This window comes from Mustela lutreola, chromosome 14 (genome assembly GCF_030435805.1).
Source record: "Mustela lutreola isolate mMusLut2 chromosome 14, mMusLut2.pri, whole genome shotgun sequence".
Classification (NCBI taxonomy): domain Eukaryota; kingdom Metazoa; phylum Chordata; class Mammalia; order Carnivora; family Mustelidae; genus Mustela; species Mustela lutreola.
Genome location: NC_081303.1, coordinates 73,644,347 through 73,668,023, shown reverse-complemented (window position 1 = coordinate 73,668,023; position 23,677 = coordinate 73,644,347). Strand labels below are relative to the sequence as shown.

The window sequence follows — 23,677 nt, the reverse complement described above, 5'->3', positions numbered from 1 at the left end:
GTATATTTATCTCGTGAGCTGGTGGCAGTAAAAATAACCAGGGGGCCCAAGTAACCCAAGCTTCCCGGCCGCTCCGTCTGTGGGACAGCGTGAGGAGGAAGCAGAGCCTGGGACCTGCCGTCCTGCTCCCACCCCGCCCCCAGCCCGGGCACGCTGCGGGGCAGGCAGGCGGGTGCCCAGGAGCCGCGGCCACCAGAGGGCAGGGAGGGAAGGAGTGAGGGAGCCGGGAACTGGGCAGAACAATGCTGGCTCCCAGCCAGGAGCTCCAGTGGGGGCTGAGGGGGGGAGCGTGGGGGAGGGGCGGAGAGCAAGGGAAGAAAGGTGAGGGAAGTGGCCGCAGCGTCCCCACCCGGCTGCGCCCACGCACTTGCCTGCCTGGTCCCCGAAGCCACCTGTGAGCGGAGCGTGTCCTCCGGGTCCGTCTGCGAGGAGCTGACCCGGCAGCACCGCAGCACGAGGCACTTAAGTCAGCCCTGAGGAAGGACTTCCCTGGGGAGAGCGCAGAGGGCAGGTGGGAGCCAGAGAGGGCTGGGGAGGGTGACTCTCTCCTGGGCATCCTCCGGGGAGTCCCCCGGCGCCGCGGGGCTCGGCTGTGGCCCGCGCTCTCGTCCCGAGGCAGGTGGCCGGAGGGACGGCCTCACCTTTCTGCCTGGGCATTTCCACATTCCCCGGCTGGTTTCTGCGTCAGGAGCTGTGATGACAGAAGAGACAATCCCAGGAAAGCTTGTGTGAAAAGTTGAGCCTCTGCAGGGCGGGGAGGAGAGGCCGCAGGGGCAGGGGAGGGCCGTCCTCCTCCTGGAACCCTGTCCCGCACTGAGAGCTCCGAGGCCCCCCCTGGCTCCGGAGCCGAGGGGTCCTGTGGAAGGACAGGGTGGGCGCCTGGCAGGGGTCAAGACTACTTCCTCAGTGGCCGGGGGTTTATCCCCACCCAGGGTCTGCACAGAGCTGAGCTCTGAACATGTTTGCCAGGGCATAAACGCTGCCCGTCCGCAAAAGGCCTGGCCCCTGGGAACCGTGATACCACATTCCCTGTGTGTCACCCAGGTAGGCGGAGGCCCCCCAGGCCTCCTGGTGCTCGGACACATCCCTGGGAGGGCCCACACGGGTGGGGGCTGGGTGTCCAGCTCCCGTGCCGGGCCAGGCCAGGGGACCATGGCTCTCCCTCCCCAGGCTGCTCTAGGCCAAGCCCGGGATACCCTTGCCTTTAGGCTCCTGCTGAAACCTTAGCTTATAATCCCCCACCTGAGACTGAAGGGCCCCGGCACCTGTCGGGCCCTCATAATCTGGGGCCCAGAAAGAGAGAAGTGGGGCCCAAGGAAGGGCATCTGCTTGCCCCACGGCGGGGGGAGAGACGGAAAACAGACTGCGGAGACTGGAGCGGCCTCTCAACCCTGAGAAACCCACTCCCCTCGCTGGAGAGCAGGAGGGTGCGGAGGGGCCCAGCTCACGCAACCGGGGACCCAGCTCGTTGGTACTGGACCCAAGCGGCCTGTTTTGCGGGACCAGGGATTTCCCTGCTGCCTGAGCAACCCCCCAAGCAGGACACACCCCTTTCTGGTCCTCAGTTTCCTCTGACAAAGGAGAGGCCCTTCCTTCTGGGACTCTGAGGGCCCTTCCTTCTGGGACTCTGCGCTCAGCTTCTAGAATTCCCAGCTTCTAAGATTGCACCTCGGGCTGCGGAAGGGAGGGCTGGTTGCTGAGGACAGAGCAGCTGTCTGCTGGGGCCTGAGTCACCGGCTTGAGTCCCAGCCTGGCTCCACACACCTGCTCCGCTCCAGGGGTGGGGGTGGGGGCTCGGGCCCGAGTCCCATCTCCTCCCGAGGCGCCCGGGTCTCCGAATGGCCTTCCTCCCTGCCCCCTATCTCCCACGCCCCCTGCAAGCCGCCAGCTTCCTGGGGGCAGCCAGGAGAGGCTGGCCAAGCCCCTGGAGGGTGAGGTGGAGGCAGAGGTTCTGGGAGTGGTCTGAGGTTTCTGGGGCGCTGGGCAGGGGCAGAGAAAAGGCAGACATTTGGGGAGGTGGCGGGAGAATGGAGGAGATGGCTCTGGAAGCCCCTGGGGGGGGGGTGAGGAGGGACCGGAATGTCCTGGGACTTGAGTGATGGTTCAGGAGGAGACCATGCGTGGCCTGGGGTTAAGTGGGGTCAAGCCTGTCTCACCCTGCCCCCTTACAGGCCTGTGACTGGGCCTCCGGCTGACCCTGCGGTGGGGAGCCATTGTCAGGGCCCTGCGGGGGGCTGGAGGAAAAAAGGGGCAGCGGGGAGGGGCTGCAGGACAGGGACCCAGCCTCCAGGACACCCGAGGGAGAAGGCAAGCCAGGCCCTCTGCCCCACCCAAGGCTGCTGGGAGGGGAAGGAGGCTGGGAAGGTCGAGACGGTGGAGGGGGGTGAGGCGGGGCGAGGCGGGCAGCCGCCAGGAGCGGGGAGACCCTGGGGGGAGGGTGCCGTCCGCCTGCCAGGTTCCCGCCGTGGCCTGGGAAGCACCCAGCCCAGAGATCCTTATCCAGCCCAGGCACAGAACTGGTTTCTCGACTGGCAGCGCCAAGGCGGACGGGGACAGGAAGAAGCCAAGAGGTCAGGAGGGCAGCAGGCCTGCAGGAGCAGGGGGGGCCCCGGGGGGGACCCCTGGCACCCGCTGGCACCACAGTCTCAGCCAGCTCTGGGGGGGCCTCCCCGGCGTGGGCGCAGACCCTGGGTGTTGCACCGATGCACTCCCGCACACATCGGAGCCCCCCCAGGGCCCCACTGTCCGGCCTGCCCCCCATCCTTCTCAGGTGCGGCTGGCCCAGCCAGGGGAAACGCCTGGTTGGACCCGCTCCTCCCTGCCTCTCCTACCCCCCCACAACACTCCAAGGCTCCTGAGGTCACGGGGGGGGGAGGGGCAGGGGAGCCAACAGGCCTGGGGGGGGGGCCCGGGGGCGCTCCTCAGAGCCCGCTCCCTTTCATCCCCCGCCACAAAGGGCCTGGACGCCCCAGTTCCATCCATCTTGTGCCTGTGGCAGCCCTTTGTCGGGACCGCGGGTCAGAGGGCCTGACCAGTGCGCCCCCTCCTCTGACTCCCACCCCTGGGGCCTTCAGTACCCTCCCCTGCTGGATTCCCCCTCCTGCCTGACCCCTGCGTCCCCTCTGCCAGGCTCCTCCCCGCCTCTCCCTCTCCTCAGCACCCTGGGGGCTCCGGAGGCTTGGCTCTTCTTGCCGCACACGGGCGAGGAGGCTGCCTTTGGGATCTGGGGGCCTCTGTGCCACCCAGGGCCCTGGCTCCCACGGGCTTTGTCCTCTTCTGTCTGGCTGGGCCCCGAATCTTCTGGTTTGGACGTCGCTAGGTCCGTGTCAGCCCTACGCTCCTGCCTCTTGCAGAGTGTCTGTGTGGACCTCAGTTTCCCTATGATGTCAGATGGCGGTGCCAGGGTGGGTCGGGCCCCTGCTGGGCATTGCAGTCACCCTACCCCAGGGGAGCTTCCCATGAGCTCCCCCCCTTGCCCCTGCCCTCCTGCCTTCTCTGGCTCTCACTCTCCTGCCCTCCCTGCCCTCGGTGGTTCCCATACAGAGGAGGCTCGGCGGCGGGGGCCCTCGGCTGCCCCCTCCATGGTAGAAATCCGAGAAGCCTGTGGAGAGAAGGCTCTACCCACAGACTCTGGGGGACGCAGGCAGGGAACTGGGGCGCCTGTGCCTTTTCTCCTAAAAGCCCGGCTAAGTAATGAAGGCCCAGGTAACGGACGAGGAGGAAGAGAGCCTTCAGGACGGGAGGGGAAAAGCTGGAGGGACTTTCTCACGGGTTGGGCCTGGCTGGGCCAGATGGGTGAGGCGGCCCCTCCCCGATCCCATCTCCTGCGTCCAGGAGGTAACTTCCCCGTCATCTCGGGCTGGAGGGCGGGGAAGTCCAGGAGAAGCCAAGCCAGGGAAGGGCCTGGCCCTCAGGGAGCCCCAGTCTCAGGGGAGACAAACAGCCGTGGCCTTCAGGGAGCCCCCGTCTGATGGGGGAAACCCAGCCCCCGCCCTCCGGGAGCCCCTAGTCGGATGGGGGAGACCCTGTCCCCCGCTCCGAGACTTCTTGCGAAACAGACACTCGTCAGCAACTCGACTCTAGAGACAAACTGGTCAGAAAAACAAGTCACAGAGGCCGAGAAGGGTCCAGGAGAAGGGTCCGGGAGAGCTTGCGTGAAGGTCCTCTAGGGAGGGCTCAGGAGTCAAGCTAAGGCGGGCAGGGTGGGCTGGGGAGTCCGCAGCCCGGAGGGGCGTCGGAGCCCCGAGGTCAGGGGCAGGCACGAGGGGAGGAGGCGATGCCGAGGAGACAGGAGACGGAGCAGGGCCTCAGGCTGCGGAGTCAGGACGCTTCTGAGGTCAAGCAAAACTGGCCTCCAGAAAGCCAGATTTACTTCCCCGTTTCTGAAAACAGCTCCCCCAGAACCGGAAGCAGAGACCCAGCCAGGACACCCCCCTTCTCTCCCGCCTCACTCCTGCCCCATGCCTCCCGGGTCTCCACCATTCCCGACTTTCTCTCCACCCTCTGCCCAGCCCCTCCCTGGCCACCTGCTTGCTCTCTCTCCCCTCCCCTCCCCTCCCCTGCTTCTCTCCATCACCGTCACCTGGCAGCCAGAGGGACCCCCCAGCACCGCTGTCCCCTTTACATCCTTCTGTGGCTTGTCACTGCTCCTGGAAGCCAATAAGAAAATAGGGACTGTGGCCCTCAGGCCCTTTACGGTCAGCGAACCCCAGCCCCTGAGGGCTCCACTGTCTTACGCTTGTTCCCCTGACCCTGGCCAGCCCCAAACTGTCCTCGGGGGGCTTCACCTAGAGTACCTTCCCCTCTGCTTCACCCCACTGTCAGGACCCCCTGAGTTCTTTGTTCTCCAAAACACCTGCTCTCCCAACACGGCCACCCGCCCCAGTCGACACGGGCTTCCGTGCTTTCTCCCTCCCTCTGCCCCCTTCCCCTCAAGCCACGGCACAGGGCGCCCTCAGGAATGGATGGGGCATTGATGGTGTCACCATCTCTTCCCCCGAACAAACTGGGGCCTCCCACAGGCCCCAGCAGGGCAAGGATTTTGTCCCTGGGATGCATTTCTGCCTCCCCCACATCCAGCACGGTGCCAGCTCCCAGGAGACTGTCCGGAGGCCCGAGTCGGCCGGCCGCACACAGGAGAGGGCCCACCATCTCCCCCGCCCCACACTCAGAGAAGGGACCGGCTCGCCCGAGGACTCTGGCCAGCACCCCCCCCTTGGTCCTGACCCTTCGCCCTCAGCAGCAGCACGTGGCCTCTCCTGGGGCAGGAGCCAGTCGCCCCGGCCCCAGGGCACCCGGCTCTCGCAGGGCGGGGGGAGGCTCACCGCCACACGCAGGCTGTGAAGCAGGACGTGGGCTGTCAGCTCTGCTGGCCAGAGAGGCCACTTCCGGCTAGGCGAGAAGCACCGGGCACCCTGGGCAAGGGGGGCACTGCAGGGGAGCGGCCCACACAGGGAGGGCGAGGGGCCGTGTCCGGAATGGCTGCGGACACCGGTCTACACGGTCATTTGCACAGAGAGGCCACCGCTAAGGTGAGCTTGTTCTGTTCTACTTTTTATCTTACAATTTTCTTTTCTTATTTTATTATTATTTTTTTAAGATTTTGTTTTATTTGACAGAGAAATCACAAGCTGGCTGAGAGGCAGGCAGAGACGGGGTGCGGGGGGTGGGGAAGCAGGCTCCCCACTGAGCAGAGAGCACGATGCGGGGCTCCATCGCAGAACCCTGAGATCATGACCTGAGCGGAAGGCAGAGGCTTCACCCACGGAGCTCCACAGGCACCTCTGCTTTTGGAACAGGGCTCTGACATAATACAGTTTCTGGTCTGAGGACCCCCCTCCTGCCCCTGGCAGCATTTTGGAAGGAGGCTCCCAGAGGTAGGACCTTCGCTATTGCTAAGTGCTGTGAACCTCCTGAGCCTGATGTCGCTGCTTCGATGCCTTGGCTAAAGGGGGTGCTCTGTGTGCTGCTGGGGGATAGGGGGGCTCGGAACACTGAAGTCACTGATGTAGGGGAGAGTTCTGTTTGGCAGGGCCAAAGGTGGCCAGCGCACAAGGGAAGTGGACATGAGCGAGACAGGGGGCGGGGGAAGCCAACACCCACCCTGACTGGGTCCTGCCAGCCCCCACCATCACTCCCCAGCACACGAGCCATTAGACTACAGAAGGGAGGCTTGGACCTCAGTAGCTTGTCCAGCATCAGAGCGAGCCAGCGATAGAACCAGGACGGGACCTCTCCTGATGCTTGTGCTCACTTGGCCCCACAAAGCCAAGCCGTGAAGACGGGGAGTGGGCCAGGCAGGCCCATTAGAAGGCGCTATGGTAGGAGACCAGGGGGGCCGGGAGAAATCCCGGTCGGGGGCCTCTGCTTGCGGAAGGGGGACAGGCACTGGGGAGATGGCCTTGGAGCTTGGGAAGATGCAGTAGAGCCTTGACCTGAGCGTGGAGGCGTGGGGTGGCGGAGAGCTGGCACAGGGGCGTGTCGGTCTCAAGGCCGAGAGTCGCCTCGCAGATTCAGAGGGCGGGCAGGACCAGAGTCTCATTAGGAGACCCAGTCCGTGGGTGTTGGGGAGCTCATCTGGAACCGTGTGGGAGGCCAAGGCCAGGCCCGGGGTAGCCCACGGACTGGAGTTGGAGGAGAGAAGGAACAATTGGAGGAAAAGTGTGGGAGAAGGTGGGAGTCGGCTCCGCAGGGCCCGGGCGCCTGCTCAGAGGTCCAGGACCAGCCTTGGAAGCCAGCGTCACCGGGCAGGGGGCTGCGGTGTCGGGGGGGGGGAACTGGGGTAAGGGAAGGCCCCTCCCTCCCTGGAGCCCAATGCCCCCCTGCTGTGGACACCCTGGCTTCCCACACAGCACTTCAGAGGCATCAGAGGACACTGTCCTTCAGAGGACACTCAGGCAAAGTGACACTCAGGCGTCCTCTCTGTCCCCTTCCCAAGGAGCCAGAGACGACCTGTAGTTTTTAAAACGTTTTAATAAAATTAACCAATAAATATTCTACACTGTGTAGGCTACAGGGACAAAGAGTGGAAGCCAGAGGGCCGTCTTTCCCACTGGGGCCCTCGGGTCCCCTCACGGAAACAGAGGCCGTGCTCTGGGCTGCTTCGGGGCTGTTGGCTGGGGAGGGGAGTGATTCTGGAAGGGGGGATCTGGGCTCTTGCTCTCCATCCCTCTTTGTTGGGGGAGGGGAGATGGAGCGGCCCCCCCAAGGCAGAGCCTGGCTGGAGGCATGGCAGCATCCCCAGAAGTGAGGGGGAGTGAGGGGGGTGAGGGGGAGTGAGGGGGTGAGGGGTGAGCTAGCCTAGAAGGAAGGGGGAGGGGCAGGGAGCCTGGGAGCGTGGGTGCATGGGCAGGGGTGCTCCGGCAACTCTTGGACCCATGGCCGCTCACTCTCGGACGTATACCCTGGTGCACACGACATCATCCGCCGTCATGGTCTGGAAGGACACAAGTCACAAGTAATTGTTAACTCATAGGTCTCGAGGCCTGTGGTCCTGTGGCTTCGGAGACCAAACCTCCTTCTAGACTCAGGACCCACAGGCAGGAGCTGGTCCCCACATGCCCCGGTGTCATAGGAGAGAGCATGGCAACGGAGCCTCAGGGTTCTGTCCTCCACCCTCCTCCCCAAGCCAGGAGGGTCGTCGCCCAGAGGACTGCTGGACCTCCCAGTGCGTGTCCTTTGCTCCACGCGGAAGACTGTGTCCTGGTCACAGAGCGGCACTGTGTGGGACAGGGACAGCTTCGTCCGGCCCAGCAGCTACCAGGGGAGACCAGTGCAGTTGGTCTTGAACCCCCTGAGCCCTGGACTGTTCCAGAAAACCCCCAAACGTGGCTCTGGGCCGGCAGGGGACAGGCCTCACCAGGACCAGCTCCCCGTCATTGGTCAGCTCCCTGGTCCAGGAGGTCTTGGGGCCCTCTCCCTTCAGAAGCCTCTGCTCGCAGACCATTTTGTTCTCGCTCTCCCACTTCACCAGGCTCTGCAAGAGAGAGGCCACGTGAGTGGGGCCCACGGCAGCGCAGGAGAAGGGCCTTCACCACGGGGAGCGGAGCCGAGAATCCAGGACAAGACTGGAAAACAGCCAGGCCGTGGACGCCGTGAGCCCCGGGGACCCACCTTACAGGGCCTCCCGTCCACAGTCTGCTCCTCAAACTCTTCTCCGATCTTGAAGTTGATCTCCGTGGTGCGCACCGTGGTGGAAGTTTTGATGTAGAAAGTATCTCCCTCCTGTTTGATCTCCACGGCTGGCTTGGACGCCGCAGCCACGGCGATCTTCCTCAGCATCACATTCACCCCTGCAGGGAGAGGGGGGAGGCTGGCCTTCAGTGGCGCTCCAGGCCCCTGCTTCCCCGCCTCCCCACACGCAGCTCGGGCCGAGCTGGCCGCACCTCTGAGCCGCAGGCCCGGACCCCGCACTCTCGGCGGTAGCCTCTCCCCGTCGCCCGCATCCGGCAGGCCTCCTTGCCTTGGCCTGATTCACTTCAGTTGGGGCCCTCTGTCCACCCTGCTTGGGACCCTCTGCGGGCGTGGACCCCATCAGAGTCACTGTGTCTTCACCCAGGGCCAAGGGCAGGCCAGACCCGCCCTGGCCGGGCCTCACCACTCTCGTCCTGGAAGTAGGGCCCACTTTCCTTCCTAGACCTCCTGGGGGGCTCCCGTGCCCTTCTCCCCGCAAGGGACAGACAGGGACCCTGCCCCCCCCCCGCCCAATATGTTCCCTACTCTAGGATCACCTTGACCTCAAGTGGTTAGGTCTTCTTGTTCAGCCTCTGTGGATTGGGAGCCCCTGCGGCTGTCCTCCATAGTCCTCCCCAAACTGGGCCTCATCTCTTTGGTCCCCAGTCATGAGGAAGGGCGGGGGATTCCAGAGAGCAGGAAGACAGGCTCACAGGCAGGTCGTTCTGGCCGGGGCCAGGCCCAAGCACCATCACCCCACTTCACCTGCCCAGTGACCTCCTTCCCCCCTGAACTGGAGCAGAGACCTTCAGGGAAGCCATGGGTGGGGATGAAGGGGGCAAGCGGGACTCCCTGGCTCTCCTCCAGACGTGAGCTCCGAGACCAACAAAACCTCTTTTCCCTCGGCACTGAAGCAGACCCACTCTGTTCCAGAACGAAGGGAGTGGGAGGGCAGGAGAACGCCCCCAAGAGCCCCCCTTCTGGGCTGTTGACCTCCTGGGTCCCGGGAGAGGTTTTCAGACCCCGGAGCCTTGGCAGAGCAGACACCCCTACACCGCCTCCCCTGCAGTCCACCTGCCACTGTCTAACTCTTGTCTCTCCTGCTACAAGAGCAGCACATGCACACGTGCCCTGCCTGCCGCAGCGGGCACAAGGGCTATTTCCCAAAGACCTGAGCATTCCTCCTGGGGGCACGGGTGCTCTGTGAGGGCGGAGGAGGAAGGAAGGGCCGAGGTCCCGCAGACCCTGCACTGGGCTCCGAGGAGATGCCATTCCAGCCAGGGCTGTTTGTCTAGTGGGTCTGTTTTCAATCTGCCCCCAGCAGGGCCCGAGGAAGGCACGTGGCTCTGAGAAACCCCGCGGGGAGGACAAACAGGCCAAAGACAGACAGACAACGGGGTTGGGCTTTGGCTCTTCCTCTCCAGCTGGGCCTGTGGGTGTGCCCGGCCACCTCCTGCTTCACCCCCTGGGGAGAGTGGCCAGAATCCAGAGGAGGGGAGGGAATGATATCTAGGCTTTCTGAAGGGAAAATGTTTTGGCATTTAGCTGCAAAGGCGGAGTGGAAAGACAGACAGGGGTCGAAGAAGTCTTGTGGTTTATGCGCAAGAACTAATGGCGAGGGATGATGGAAACACGGCATCCTGGGCCCTTCCAGGGCCCAGACTCACCCGCACACCCAGCTCTGCACAAGGTGCACCCTACTATCTTGTTCAGTCCCTACCCTGTTCAGTCCAGAGATCGAGGCCATGCTTACCCTCGGGCTGCCGGCTCCTGCGGTGGTAGGGGGGGCTTCCCAATTGCTGAGGCCCTTAACTCAGTTTCCTCCCTTCCCGGAGCCCCTCCCCCACACACCAGAGGGCGCCCAGAGTTGGGAAAGGCAGTTAGAGTGGGTTTAGGGTTCCCCCACCTTTAGCCAACACACCCGGCGGGGCTGCAGCAGGTCTGTGGGAAGGGAGGGAGATGAGAACTGGGATTTTTGGAAATGGGGGGTTGGGGTTTCGCACGAAGCCATTTGTTGAAATCTCAGAAAGTGGTAATTATCCAGAGTGCCTGAGGATTCTGGAGCGGCCGCTGTGGGGAAATATTTGTGTCACAGATGGAGAGTGGGGGCACAGTCACACATGGAAGAGTGCCCAAGGGGGAGGGAAGGGGGAACCCTGGGAGCCAGGGTGGGAGCCAGGGTGGCCGAGCACCTGGTGGGTGGAGCCGGGGCACAGGGATAAGGAACCTGCCTCCGGGCCTGGGCTACTGGGTGGGTGGGGGCGCAGAGGCTGGCACCGCTCTGAGGGGCTCTGCCGAGTAAGGACCCAGGCCCCCAGCCTGGGGGCGGGTTTGCAGCTTCTGAACTGCCCAGAGCTCCCCGGCCCCACCCCCAGGGATACCGACCTCGTGCTTCTGGTTTCTACTTAATTCACAGGCGGGCCACTGCAGGAGCTGGCACGGGGGTGCGGTGAGGGTCCCCCACTGGATAAAGGACCTAAACGTCCCGGCCCTGAGCTGCCCCCCGCCCCCCCCCCCCACCCAGGGGCGTTCGCCCCTCTTCGGCCCCTTTTCTTGGGGATGCAGACACCCAGCCTCCTGCGCCTCGATCCCCGCCCTCCTTTCTTCCTCGCGCCCACCTCCGAGGACTCCCGCGCCGCCCTCCGCTCCCCGGGAGCTCCAAGACCTCCTTACCCAGCACTTTCAGCAAATCCTCGAAGTTTTCGGATCGGATGATCTTCCAGTTGCCGGAGAAGTCGGGCATGATGGAGGCGCGGGTGGCGGTCCTCTTAGACGCTTTGGTTGGAGCACTGCACGCTGAGTCTTTAGGCAGAAGAGATGTCGCGGTGGCCTCCGCCTGGTCGTGAGACTCAGGACGGGAACGTCGCAGGACAACCCCAGAGCTGGCTCGGGCTCCTGCGCGGGCAGCCTTTATACCCGGAGCGGGCCCGCCCCTGCCCGAGAGAGACGCGGAGAGGGAGACTGGCCCCGCCTCCCGCCCCGCCCCCACCCCACCTGGGGGGCCCTGAGCCCCGGCTCCCCGGCCTCAGGAACTGGTCCCCCGTGGGCGGGCCCGGCGCGCGCGGGGGGCCGAGGCGGCGGGCTCCCGCGCGAGGGGTGGCTGGGGAGGCGACGCCAGGGCCGGGGCGCAGACGCTCAGGTCTCACGGCCCCAGGGTCGCGGCCGGCGTGCTCCCCGCCCCTCCCCAACCTCACTCCCCGCGCTCGACTTCTTGGCGCCCGACACCCGCCGGACGCCCCGCGACACCAGCGGCGGACGAGCCCCGCTCGGAGCGGGCGCTGGGGACGAGGCTGACGGCCGGGCTCGGCTCCACCGGGGCCCGAACTGGGCGCAACAAGCGCACCCCGAGTCTGGGGCCGCCGGGGGAGGCCAGGGGCACCCAAGTGGGGCAACGGCGCCCCCTGCTGGAGCGGCTCCGGGGGGTGGGAGGGAGCGGACCCCCTGCCCGCGCGGGCCTCCGGGGGGTTCAGGGCTGCGGCTGCGGGGGGCTCAGGAAGCGGGCGCCGGGAGACTCCTTCCTCTTAATGGGTCGGGCGGGCATCCAAGGGTTAAGCAAGAGCCCCGGGCGCGAGGCCGGGGAGGGCAGAGGTCACAGCCAATCACTTGACACGAGCTCTTTATTAAGGCGCTTTCTCGGTCGCGCGGCTCCCCGAACCCCCGGGGGATCGCCGCAGGGGCGGGGGAGCGGGGCGGGGACGCGAGGCGCGGAGCCCAGCGCGCCGCGCTGCCGCCGGTGTCGGAGGGAGACGGGGTGCCCCGGGGAGGGGAGGGGTGGAGCGGGGTCTCAGGTGTCACCACCCCGCGCCATCCGACGGCGGAAGGAGCGCCCGCCCTCCGCCCTCCGCTGGCGGCTTCCGAGCGCGAGATCCAAGGAGGGGGCAGGGCCCAGCTCCCCGCCGAGACCCCTTTGCGGAGGGCTGGGGGCCTGAAGCAGATGGAGGTCAAGCGGGGAGCCCCGGAGACGGGCCGGGAGATGCGAGGCTGCAAACCGCAGAGCGGCGGAGGCGGACCCGGCGGGCGGGCGCTCAGGAGATGTTGCGGCCCAGGTGCCCTCGGCGACAGCCTGCACGTGGCCCCGCGGCCGCACCGCACCCGCCCCCCCCCCCCCACCCCTCGCCACTGTCCCGGGGCTTCGCTCCCAGCTCCCTGCGAGGCGGGGAGGAAAAACCCCACATCTGGTCCCAGAGCTGGCCCCTCCCCGCCAGCGTGGCCATGGGTGGAGCAGAGGACAGGCTCACTGAGCTCCTGAACCCTTTTCGGTTAGGGCCATGCAACGGTCTGGAGGGCTGGGGGCCTTGGCTAGGGAGGGGTCGGAGGAATAGAGCCAAACGGTGGTGGGGGGAGGTGCTGGCGGCTTCACCAAAGGCTGAAGAGGGCTGGAGCCCCTGGGCTGTGAAGCGGGAAATCTCGGAGTAACGAGTAACGCCTGTGTCCGGGAAACAGTAAAGCAGCTGGGCTGTCCCTGCGCGGGCGGGACAGAGCGGCTGTGAAACAGAGACCCCATCAGCTCTCGGGCTTCCAGAAGGGAGCTGGGTGCTTCAGCTGCTTTAGGGTTCAGGGTTTGTCCGGGAGGGCTCATCTGGGGGTGGGGGTGGCCTGGGCTTCTGGAAGTGGGAGGGCAGCAGGTCGGAGCTCTTCGAGGAAAGACAGACAAAAGCGGAGGTGCTGGAGGGAAGGGGTGGTCCTTGGGGGGTGCTTAGAGCCTGTGTTCCTCCCCCACTGGCTGGTTCTCACTGCTGTAGGTAAACGGAGGGGATTAGGTTCTGACAGTGGAATCAGGCTCCCAGCCAAGGGATGAGGAGAGGCTTGGGGGAGGGAACAAGGCAGCGAGTCCCAGTCCGGCACCCCCTTCCGCCTTCCCCGCCCCCCTTTCCAGCCAGGTCAGTCTGCCCACCTCCTCTTCACATCAGCTTCTTGAGCCCCCAGCCCAGAGGGTCCAGTCCCCTGCTCCGTGGCGACCTTTCCTCCTGCAAGAGAGAAAGGCCAGGGCAGGCCATCTCCCCCCACAAGCCTGGTGACTCAGGATGTTAAAGCCTCACCCAAAGGACGTTCATCAGGAGGCCAGACCTACAGGAGCAGACGGGGGAAGGGGGGCCGCAGGGGGTGTGGTCTGGCTGAGAATCCTGGGGAGGCTGGAAGAGGGGCTCCCTGGGGCGGGGCCAGGGAGGCCTGGGCCCACCCCCCTCCCCTCACTTCCTCCCTCCCCCCACTGGCCTGGCGGCCAGAAGTTCCAAAAAGACAGAAATAAGACAAAGGGAAGTGGGGCTGGCAGGGGAATTTTTTCCAGATGTCAGTGTTTGTGGTTTGGCAGCTCTGGGCCTGAGCTCCAGACCCTGCACCCCAACCCTGGCGGAGGGAGGTGGGTAGAGGGTCTGGGGCAGGATGCTGGGAAGCAGGTCTCAGCTTCCAGAAGCCCTGGTTGCCACTGGAGCCTGGGGGCAGGCAGGCGGAGGGGGCTTAGAGAAGAGGCAGGGAAGGGGATGGGGGGGACACTGGGGGGGACACTGGGGGTGGGACAAGAGGATTGGGGGATGGGAAAGAAGGCTAACAGTGGAGGATGGCGGAGCCTAGGGGCAGGGTGCAGGCGTGGGGCCAGGCGACAAGGAGGGGCTTAGCCCCCCGTCAGTCACTCAGTCACAAACAACTGGTTTCAATTTCCCCACCAGGATCAATGAGAAGGAGTTTCCTAGTGTCGCTGGCCTTTTCCTTAGGACCAAACCTGATGCAGGTCAGCCCCAGGCAACCCATGCTCCCTTTCTAGGAACCTCAGTCATACCCCTGTCGGGGGCTGCCCCAGGGATTTGGCGACGGGGGAAGGGTGCAGAGTTGGTGAGAAAAGCGGGGGGAGCAGAGGCAGAGCGGGGTGGAGTGCGGAGGAAACAGGCCTGAGAGCAACGAACCTTCTGGGGCTTTGTTCCTAGGGCAGTGAGGCTGCGAGGAAAGTGGCTGGCTTTGCAGCAGAAGGAATGGAGGGGGCCACGCTTCTGGCTGGGCGGAGGGCGTGAGCGTGAGTGAGCACGCGTGTGTGCGTGCCAGAGGGTTGCCCACCCTCCTCCGCCCCCGCCCTGAGGGTGGGGCAGGAGGGACCACCTGCCCAGCTGGGGATGGAGAGAGTGGAAGAGTCGCGAACCCCTCCCTCCTCTCCCCCAGCCGGGCCAAGGGGAGTCCATGGCTGAGTTCAGCACTGGAGAAGAGCCTCGCCCCAGCAGAGTTACCGCCTCTGCTGCCAGCTGGGAGACCGGCAGAAACTGAACCCAGGTGAGGCAGGGTCTCTCCACTCCTCAGAGGGACAGCTTCTGCGGGGCCAGGGAGCCGTGGGAGGGGGGCGCTGTTCAGCAAGAGTAGAGTAAGAGCTAGGAGTGGCTGGGGCAGGACCGTGGTGTCCCCTGGTCTCCCCTGGTCCCCAAGCCCGCAGGATTTCCCGCCGCACAGTGTGAACTCAAGCAGTCTGCCTCCTGGTCTGGTCTGACCCTCAGTACAGAAGGGAATGTCCCATTCTTGTCTGTGTGCCTGGGCTCGGGGACCCAGCCCTTCTCCCCACGTCAGATTGCTGTTACAGCAGGGAAGAAGGGCTCCCTGCCCACTGGGAGACCAGGTCTGAGACCTGGAAAGCCGCAGAGGGCCCCCCCTCGGCCCCAACCCCAAGCCGGGGAGGTGTGGGCTGAGAATCCTGAGTGACCCGAAGGGGCAGCTGGACTGGGAAGGCAGGGACGGCGGGGACCTCCAGCGCCAGCCCCAGGCCATGGTGAAGGAGGCAGGTGTGGCCAGGCAGGGTCAGAGGCTCCGGTGGGAGGAGGGCTGTGGGCTCTGGGAGAAATCACCGTGCAGGCGAGGGGCCGGGCAGCACCCAGGCAGCCAGGCGGCTCCTCTGTTGTTTTTGGCTCTGCTACCTGGTTCCCAGCTGCCAACGCTCTCCTCAGGGCTGGGCCGGGCAGGCAGGAGGGAGGAGGTGCGGACGCACGGGCTGAGGACGTGTCCAGACCGAGTCTTGTCCCCTGCCAGAGGCCCCCAGCTCTGCTGGCCTCTTCCAGGGGCAGCACAGAGCACAGAAGGCCCCTGCCCTTGCTCTTCGACCCCGGGGTGTGTGCTTCTCTGTCTCCTGCCTGTGTTCCAGCGCCCCGACTGGTGCTTCCTGCCGGCCTGGCAGAGAGCCTCGCCTTTCCACACACACCGCTGCCCGGTTTTCCCAGCTCGCCGTGGAGACAGGCACCGATGCCCAGCAAGCCCGACTCTGTGGTCCTGCTTTTTAGAGAACCTCCAAGGTGGAGAGGGGGAGCCAGTGTGGTCGGCACTGCTGACAGCAGCCGCCAGCATCTGCCCTGACCCTGACCCTGGCCGGAGGTGGCCCCCATTTCCCCTCCGGAGGGACTGCCTCCCCCGCCCCCCCCCCCCCCCGAACGGCATTGCTGGATGGAGAAGTCAGGCAGCTCTGTGACCCGGTTAAACTCCTCTTGGCTTTTACGAGCCAGGGACTAGGGCCAGACCCCTCTGTCACTCCTACCCTCTGCCCAGCCCCGGTTCCTTAACCCCAGGCAGCCCAGGGCAGGAAAGGGATGGCTGGAGCCGTGACAAGTGTGGCAGGCTGAACCCCTGGGTTTGCAGGGTACCTGGGGACAGTGGCCAGCCCTGGAAAAGAAGGACAGCCTGCAGCCTAGCCCAAGACCTGTTCTGGGGATCCCGAGCCATCTCCCAGATGCCTCCTCTCCCACTCTTTTTTTTTTTTTTTTTTAAGATTTTATTTATTCATTTGACAGAGAAAAGTCACAAGTAGTCAGAGAGCAGGCAGAGAGAGAGAGGGAAGCAGGCTCCCCACTGAGCAGAGAGCCCGATGCGGGACTCAATCCCAGGACCCTGAGATCATGACCTGAGCCGAAGGCAGTGGCCTAACCCACTGAGCCACCCAGGCGCCCCCTCTCCCACTCTTTGACGATGGGAAACTGAAGAAGAGCCGCGGGTCCAGGAATCCCCCTCCCCATTGAGATGAGCTGGAGCTTTGGGCAGGAGGAGGAGGTCAGCAGGGCTGCAGACTGGCTGGGTGCTCCGTTCCCTCTCCAGCCTGGACTGCAGAGGGTGGGCCCCAGGCCAGAGCAGCAGACTCCAGGATTGAAGAGGAAAGGGGTAGGGGGGGGCAAGGTTCCCAGAGAAGAGAGTGGGGCGTTTGAAGTACTGGGTAAGATAGAACCAGGGCACTGGGCTCACCGTCCCTGGGAGCAGGGGCAGGATAACAGAGGGCTTCGCCTCAGAAAGGCAATCAGCCAGCTTCGGGAGGAGTCCTCCTCTGGGCTCCTCGGTGCTCCCAGGGCAGCCGGCCTCCAGACCATGATAGCCAGCAGTCTGGGCCCCCACTTGGCTCCAGGGAGGAGGCCAGACCCCCCCCCCTTTAGGCCAGCGTCCCCAACCCCAGGGCACTTCCTGCTGCAGACCAGGCCTAGGCTCCATGCTCCTTAGGGCCAGTGGGCCAGACTCCCTAGAGACAGAAGCAGGGGTGCAGGGGACTTGAGCCAAGTGAGGGAGGAGCCCAGAAGCCGGGGGTCTGGGTGCCTGCGCCTACACTCCCATCTTGAGTGGACAGGGAACTAAGAAGGGGTACAAGAGTTCACAGTCGGGCCCCTTCCAGGGACCCTCCCCCATCCCTGCCCCTCCCTCAGCCGGCTGGAGAGGTGGGCGGTGGGGGAGGCCCCAGGCTGACCTACCCCTAATGGCTTTCCCTGGGCAGCATGAACAAAATGGGAAAAAGATGTGTGAGGTGGGAAGCTCTGATTTCCTTTCTCCTGCGGGCACCAGCTCTGGAAAATATTAGCTGTCAAAGAGAGACTGAACAGTCTCCGGCCTCCCCCTGCCCATGACCCCCTGGCCCGACCCGGCCAACAGGGGCCCTCCCCGCCTGCCCGGATTCCCGGAGGGCACCAAGCTGGCGCCTGAGCAGTTTGGCCAGGCTGCCCTGACGAAGCCCCCCCTCCCGTCTGTGTCTCCTCCACCAACCTGAGGAAGACATCTGTGGGGTGGGGGGCGATTAGCACTTGGGGACCCGCGGGGACACGTCCCTGCGGATCAAAAGAGCCAGCCAGCATCGCCTGGATTTTGTAGTCTCCTGCCTCCTAAACCCCAGAGCTCTGGGACGGTCAGCCTCAGGATCCCAGGTCTCCCGATGATCTGGACTTTTGGTGGGACCGTCTTCCTGCCAAGCTTGCAGGAACCGGCCCAGAGAGGGAGGCAGCCTGGGTCCTGGACACTCGCAGGCCTTTCTTGCTGCTTGTGGGCATTGTGGTCTCTGGGGGCCCAACCCCCTCTTTGGAGCTCCCAGACCCCCTGGGGCTAGACCTCCAGGAGCCCCAGGGAACCGATACCCAAGCAGGGAGGCAGTGCTCTGTGCCTTGGATGGAGGGGGTGCATGGAGCAGGACAGGGCCTAGCCTAGGAGGAAGCCACCAAGACACTCGGCCCTTTCTCCGAAGGCCCCTGTGCTCCTTCAGCAGCCCCACCGGCTCGCCCTTCAGGAAAGCGTCCCACGTCTACCCACTCTCCCAGCCCAGCCCGGAGCCCCAGGCCCGGCCTCGAGCTGCTAGGCTGGATTATCAATCGGCCTCTTCCTCCGTCTGGGTCCTGGGCGTGGGCTCTGTCTCCCCGGGCTCCCAGGGCAGGGCCAGTCCCCCTTCTTCCTCCTTCGGTTGTGGTTGGATCCATCTCAGGGACTCTTTCCAAAGAAGCAACCGAACAGGATTCCATGGGGCAGAAGGGACTGAGGAGACCAGACCAACCCTCCTTGGGGGGAGCTGCCCTGACGAGGCAGGCCAGACCGACTGGGTTCATGGAAATGCTCAGGCTGTGACAGATGGGCCAGCGCTGCAGGCGTGGCCGAGGGAGACCGGAGCGCCATCCCCACGCGGTCTGTCTCCAGTCTGGCCCGTCCCAGAGCCGCTCTTCAACCCTTTAGGACGGAATTTGGTTGAGCCTGGAAGACAAAGGTGTTTGTCTTTCCACGCCAAATTCTCCTTTTCTCTTCTTTTTTTTAAAAGATTTTATTTATTTATTTGACAGAGAGACAGGGATCACAAGCGGGCAGAGAGGCAGGCAGAGAGAGAGGGGGAAGCAGGCTCCCTGCCGGGCAGAGAGCCCGACGCGGGGCTCGATCCCAAGACCCTGGGATCATGACCTGAGCCGAAGGCAGAGGCTCAACCCACTGAGCCCCCCAGGTGCCCCTCCAAGCCAAATTCTTAAAACTGCCTCCTCTCTCCATGCCTTTCCCCCTATCTGCACCTCTCTCAGAATCTGACGTGTCACATAAACCTTTCCAAGAAAGCCCAGGGTCGGGGGTGTCCCAGAGCGAGGCTAGACAGCAGACCTATTAAGCACGCAAGCCTGCAGGTCAGCCCAGCCAAGTGGTGGGGGCAGAGAGGAGGGACAGGACCCGAGCAGAGGCTCCGAAGGCGGTTGGGGTTGAGGTAGCCAGGGCCTCGGGGGGAAGCCCGGCCCCCCACACCCCTAGATGGCCCTTACGCATTTCATCACTGCCTGGACAAGCTCTCACAGTCTGTCTGCCAGAGGCTGCGGCCAATCACCAAAGCGGACCACACTGGGTCCTGCCCCCCAGGGTGCGATCGCTCCCTGGGCACTCCGTGGTGGCTGTGCCGTGCGTACACAGCCCAGGTGAGACTTCAGAGGCCAAAATGTCTGCCTGGATTTAGGTATTTGTTCGGGCGGCGCCTGGCCAGCTCAGCGACTCTTGATATTTGGGTTGTGAGTTCGAGCCCCATGTCAGATGTTGAGCTTACTCGAGAAAAGAAAGGAAAGGCAATAAAATAAACACTTGGGGCGCCTGGGTGGCTCAGTGGTTTAAGCCTCTGCCTTCAGCTCGGGTCATGATCTCAGGGTCCTGGGATCGAGCCCCACATCGGGCTCTCTGCTCAGCGGGGAGCCTGCTTCCCCCACCTCTCTCTCTGCCTGCCTCTCTGCCTACTTGTGATTTCTCTCTATCAAATAAATAAATAAAAATCTTTAAAATAAAATAAACACTTGCTCAGGGTCACCCCCACCAAAGATCCTCCAGGTGTGGGAAGCTAGTCTGTTTCGAATTAGACCACTTAACACCGCTGCCCGGGCTCCTAGCATCTCTTCCTTAGACAGAGCAAGAGCTCCGTGGTTCTGTCTCTCTTCTCTCCCTTCCCAGCAGCCCAGGGGTTGGAGGGGGGCTTCCTTTACACCCTGAGTTAGTTCAAACCACTCCTTTGTCAAAACCCTGCAGTGGCTGCCATTTTGTGCAGAGAGAAGCTGCGTCCTTACAATGGTCTAGAGGCTCTGTGGTTTCTGCTTCCCTCTGCCCTGCTCACTGACCCCACTCCCACCCTTTCCTCTGCCCAGTCTGCTCCAGCGACACTGGGCTTGCTGCTCCCGAACATGCCAAGTGAACGCCTGCCTCGGGGCCCTTGCACCTCTTGCTCTTTCTGGAATGTTCTTCCCCAGATGTTTACACAATGGATTTCCTCAGGCCCCTGCTCCCATGTCCTGTCCTCAGAGAGCTCTTCTCTCTACAACCCACCTACAGTCCTGTGTCCTCGTGCACCTGCCTGCCTCCGTACTGTCCTGCATGGCACTCATCGGCCCCCACTGCAAGGAACCCCAAGTAGATTTTGCTGGTCGTACAACAGTGTCTGGCAAAAGCTGGTGCTCGATAACCATTTCTGGACAAATGAATAACAAGTAAACACGTGACTTCAGCCAAAATCAGTGACTATTAGGCTGAAAGAAATAATCAACTGGGCCTTCCATTAGTACTCTTGTTCTTTTTCTTTTTTTAAGATTTATTTGAGATAGAAAGAGAGAGAGCACGCGGCAGAGGGAGAGGGAGAAGCCGTTTTCCCGCCGAGCGGGAAGCTGGACTCAGGGCTCAATCCCAGGACCCCAAGATCATGACCTGAGCTGAAGGCAGACGCTCAACCGACTGAGCCCTCCAGGTGCCTTAGTCCTCTTGTTCCTGACTCAATCATGTATTTAATGGTCCTGGGGAGGGGTGTGGAAGAGGTATGCTGCAAATACCGGGTCTGCGAACGAGACCGAGTCGGGCCCAGCTCCCACGGAGGGGTCAGGACTCCGCACGCTCCTTGGCGATGCCTTAGCCCCCCGAAGGCGCTCGCTGCTACGTCTGCCCAGGTCCCTGAGGATCCAGCTCGGGTTCGCCCCTCCTGGGTCTCTAAGCCCACAGCTGGCCACGGGACATCTCTGACCCTCATTCAACAGCTCAGCCTCTCTAGGCCCTCTAGGGCTGCAAGTCCACGGGCTCCAGCACACCCCAGCCTCCCCTTGCCCCAACCACATAAACTCGCCACTTCTGCATTTGGGCTGCCAGACAAGGCCAGAAGACCTGCCAGCCAGCTTGCACCACCACTGCAAACCCAGGTTCCAACCCCAGCCTCTGCCCTCCGCAGGCCCTCCATCAGCCTCTGCGGCTCCCAGCTTCTGTCCCCTGGCTTCTGGCTCATACTCTGATTTCGTGAGCAAACCAGGTCACCAGGGGCTTCCCAGAAACATACCCATCCACCCCACACCGCCCACCTTCCTTTTGGTCCCAGAAGACAAGTGTCCCTACTGATGGTCAAGGTGAAGCTCGTCTTCCCCGTCCTTCGGGGCCCGCTGTAGCTCCCGATTTCATGCAAAAAGCAGACCCTTTCCCTGGCTCTCATCTTACTGGCCCTCGCCGTGGTGTTGGACACTGTCCCCTTTCTGCTGGAGACTCTTCTGTCGCCCTCTGGCCCCTGGCAGCCTCCAGCAGGCCTCCCTCCAGGCCTGTAAGATGGGTGTTCCCAAGCCTCTGATCTCGGCCTTGTGCTCTTCTGTATACACCTTCCTACAGGAAGCCCTCCTGCCAGTCCAAGGCTCTTCACGTTGGTGAAGGACAGCCTCTGTGTCCCGCAGGTCAGAACTGTCAACGCTGTCTTTAATCTTCCTGCCCAGACCTCTAGGTCTTCTTGATTCTCCCTCCGCGGGGACACTCGCAGGTCTCCTCCCACTTCACGGTGCAGCTCTCCCTCAGCGCTCATCCGAAGTATCCACACAGAACTCGTCTCCCGGCCCTTCTCCAATCCAGCTTCCATTCTGCGGCCAGCATTATCCTCCCGCAGCCCAAGTGGGACCTCATGGGTCCCCTGCTTCAGATCCCACAGCGGTCTCGGGGCGCACTGGCTGTCTGAAGTGAGCTGACGGGTGTCCCTCTGTCAGACGGTGAGCGGCCAGTGGACAAAGACCACGCCGCTTCCCTCGTGTCTGGCCCCACACCCGGCCCCCAGCAGGTGCATCAGCAGGATCTGAGCGGAAGGGTTCCCAGTCTTCTCAGAGGCTGCGTGGTGAAGACCAGAGGCTTGCCACCCGCACGGGCTACTGGGCCTGGGCGACATTTCTTGTGTCAACCTAGGCTTCTCCAGCTATCATGTGAGAGTGCCAGCACCGGACTCAGTGAGGACGGCACAAGCACCAGAGGACTGAGCACCAAGCACCCTGCCTGACCCACGGACACCATTGCTGTTGACAGCAGCCATTAACGTAACGGGTAGAAAGCAATCATCATGGTTTTAAGTAGGCTCCCTGCCCAGCGTGGAGCCCTACACGGGGCTTGAACTCACAAGCCCAAGGTCAGGAGCCAAGTGGAAACCAAGAGTCGGATGCTTGACCACCTGAGCCACCCAGGTGTTCCGAGTCCCAGGGTTTCAAGGCTGGAACCCTTGATGCCACATTTAGTACATGGCAGAATCCCACTCAGGCCCCGGTGATAAGGTCACCGGCTCTCATACCACAGGCTGCTTGCCGGCGCCGGGAACGGCAGCGCTCCGGGAGCCACACGCTCGCTGCAGAGGGAGGACAGTCAGGACACACCTGGCACCTTCGTATGTGGATTTGTCTCTACACTTGGATCTGGGCTCCTGTGACCTGGGGCAAGTTCCTAATCCCAGCACTGTTGAACCTTGCTATTGTCAGCTGTGATCCTGTTAAACCAGGAATCAAACGGCTCCTCCTTGCGGGCTGGCTGTGGCCACTGGCGGGGGTGGGGTGTGTGTGCAGCGCCAACCCCTTCTCAGTGAGAGCCACTGGTTTGATGAAGATTCACAACACCGAGATGGCATCTAGCAGGAGACATCTCTCCTGGTCTTGCCCCTCCCCAAGCTCACCTGCAGAGGGGGCTCTGAATCCCAGCACCCCCTCCCGCTGGGAAGGCAGTATCACCGGGAACGCGTGTTTTCCCTACACGGGCTCCGGGCTCCAGCCCAGGGACAGGCGTTTGGCGTAAACACGTGGTCTGGACTCATGCGGCAATCTGCAAGGCGCTGGCCGCCCTCAGAGGAAGCCAGGACCCTGGGAACAGGGCAGAGAAGGAAGGGGACTTGGGTAGAGGGTCCCATGCAGCCTTGCAGGGCAAGCTGGGCTCTAACCAGGAACTGTGATGAGAGGAAACACGGAGGAAATGGTTGCAAGGTCCTCTGGGCCCCAGCTTCTTCCTGGTGAGCAGATGGCTCTGGCCAGCCCTGCACCCAGACCAGACGTGGTGGGAGCGGGGCGGGTGGGGTGGGGTGGCTGGGTGAGGGGCTGCCGGCTGTTTACCCGGACGCACACAACGCCGACCTCCAGTGAGACCTTCCCAGGCAGCTCCCAGTCTACGGATGACAAGTTGACTCCCACTTGCTCTCGCGTGTACTCCCCATTTGGGGTGCGGCCCTCGATGATTCGCACCTGGAGGTGTGTGAGGACGCCTGGCACCTCTCCCAAGTGTCACAGACATTCCTTACGTCGGGCTCAGCAGGAACCAACTTGCTCAGGGCCCCGTAGCCGCCTGGGCAGGCAGCCCCTTGTGGCCAGGACGGGACAGCAAGACCATGGCAAAGGTCTGGCGTGGCCACAGGAAACTCCCTGCTACGGGCGGCTGTGACGCGGACACCGCCCCGGGAGCCAAACCAGCCAGTCAAGAGGGCACAAGTCCGGGAACAGACGCCAAGGCTGCGTTCTCTCAAGACACAGTGTGCACAGTGATCCCGGACACGAGGTCAGGCCTGTGACTCACCTTCCCAAGCAGGACCGACCGGGCCGGCATCACGAAGCACCCTTCCCTCCCTCTGCCCGTCCCTCCCACAGGCCCACCGAGTCACGCCGCTGGCCACATCCCCTCTGCGGGAAGGCGTTTTCGGGGTTTGGGGCATCGTTGCAGGCGTGCTCGGTCTGCGACGAGGACGAGGGAACAGAGCATGCGGGCCACACGCAAAGGCTTGGGCGTCGCTTCTTGAGGACTTCCACTGAAAGGGGGCCGACAGTGCCGTCCACCAAGACCCGCGGACTGTCGCACAGCCACAGCCCCGTAAGACCGCATGCCATGATTTTTCTGTTCCCCAAGTAAGCTCTATGTCCCACGGAGGGCTTGAACTCACTACTCCCGAGATCAGAGCTGCACGCCGGACTTGAGCCAGCCAGGCGCGCCTCCTCCTGAAGAAACTCTCTAACGGGAAGCTCTAACAACAGCAGCACACACG

The 23,677-nt window shown here is 63.4% G+C and overlaps 1 protein-coding gene across 1 annotated transcript; it reads right to left on the bottom strand.

The window, feature by feature from the left end:
* Window positions 1–6,952: 6,952 nt before the first annotated feature.
* Window positions 6,953–11,107, bottom strand: CRABP2 (cellular retinoic acid binding protein 2). The gene is made up of 4 exons (XM_059146713.1): window positions 10,846–11,107; window positions 8,113–8,291; window positions 7,859–7,975; window positions 6,953–7,435 (listed from the first exon to the last, which is right to left on the bottom strand). Exons 1-4 carry the CDS (start codon window positions 10,913–10,915, stop codon window positions 7,385–7,387), a joined length of 417 nt encoding a protein of 138 aa, XP_059002696.1. The 5' UTR covers window positions 10,916–11,107; the 3' UTR covers window positions 6,953–7,384.
* Between the last annotated feature and the right edge of the window lie 12,570 nt (window positions 11,108–23,677).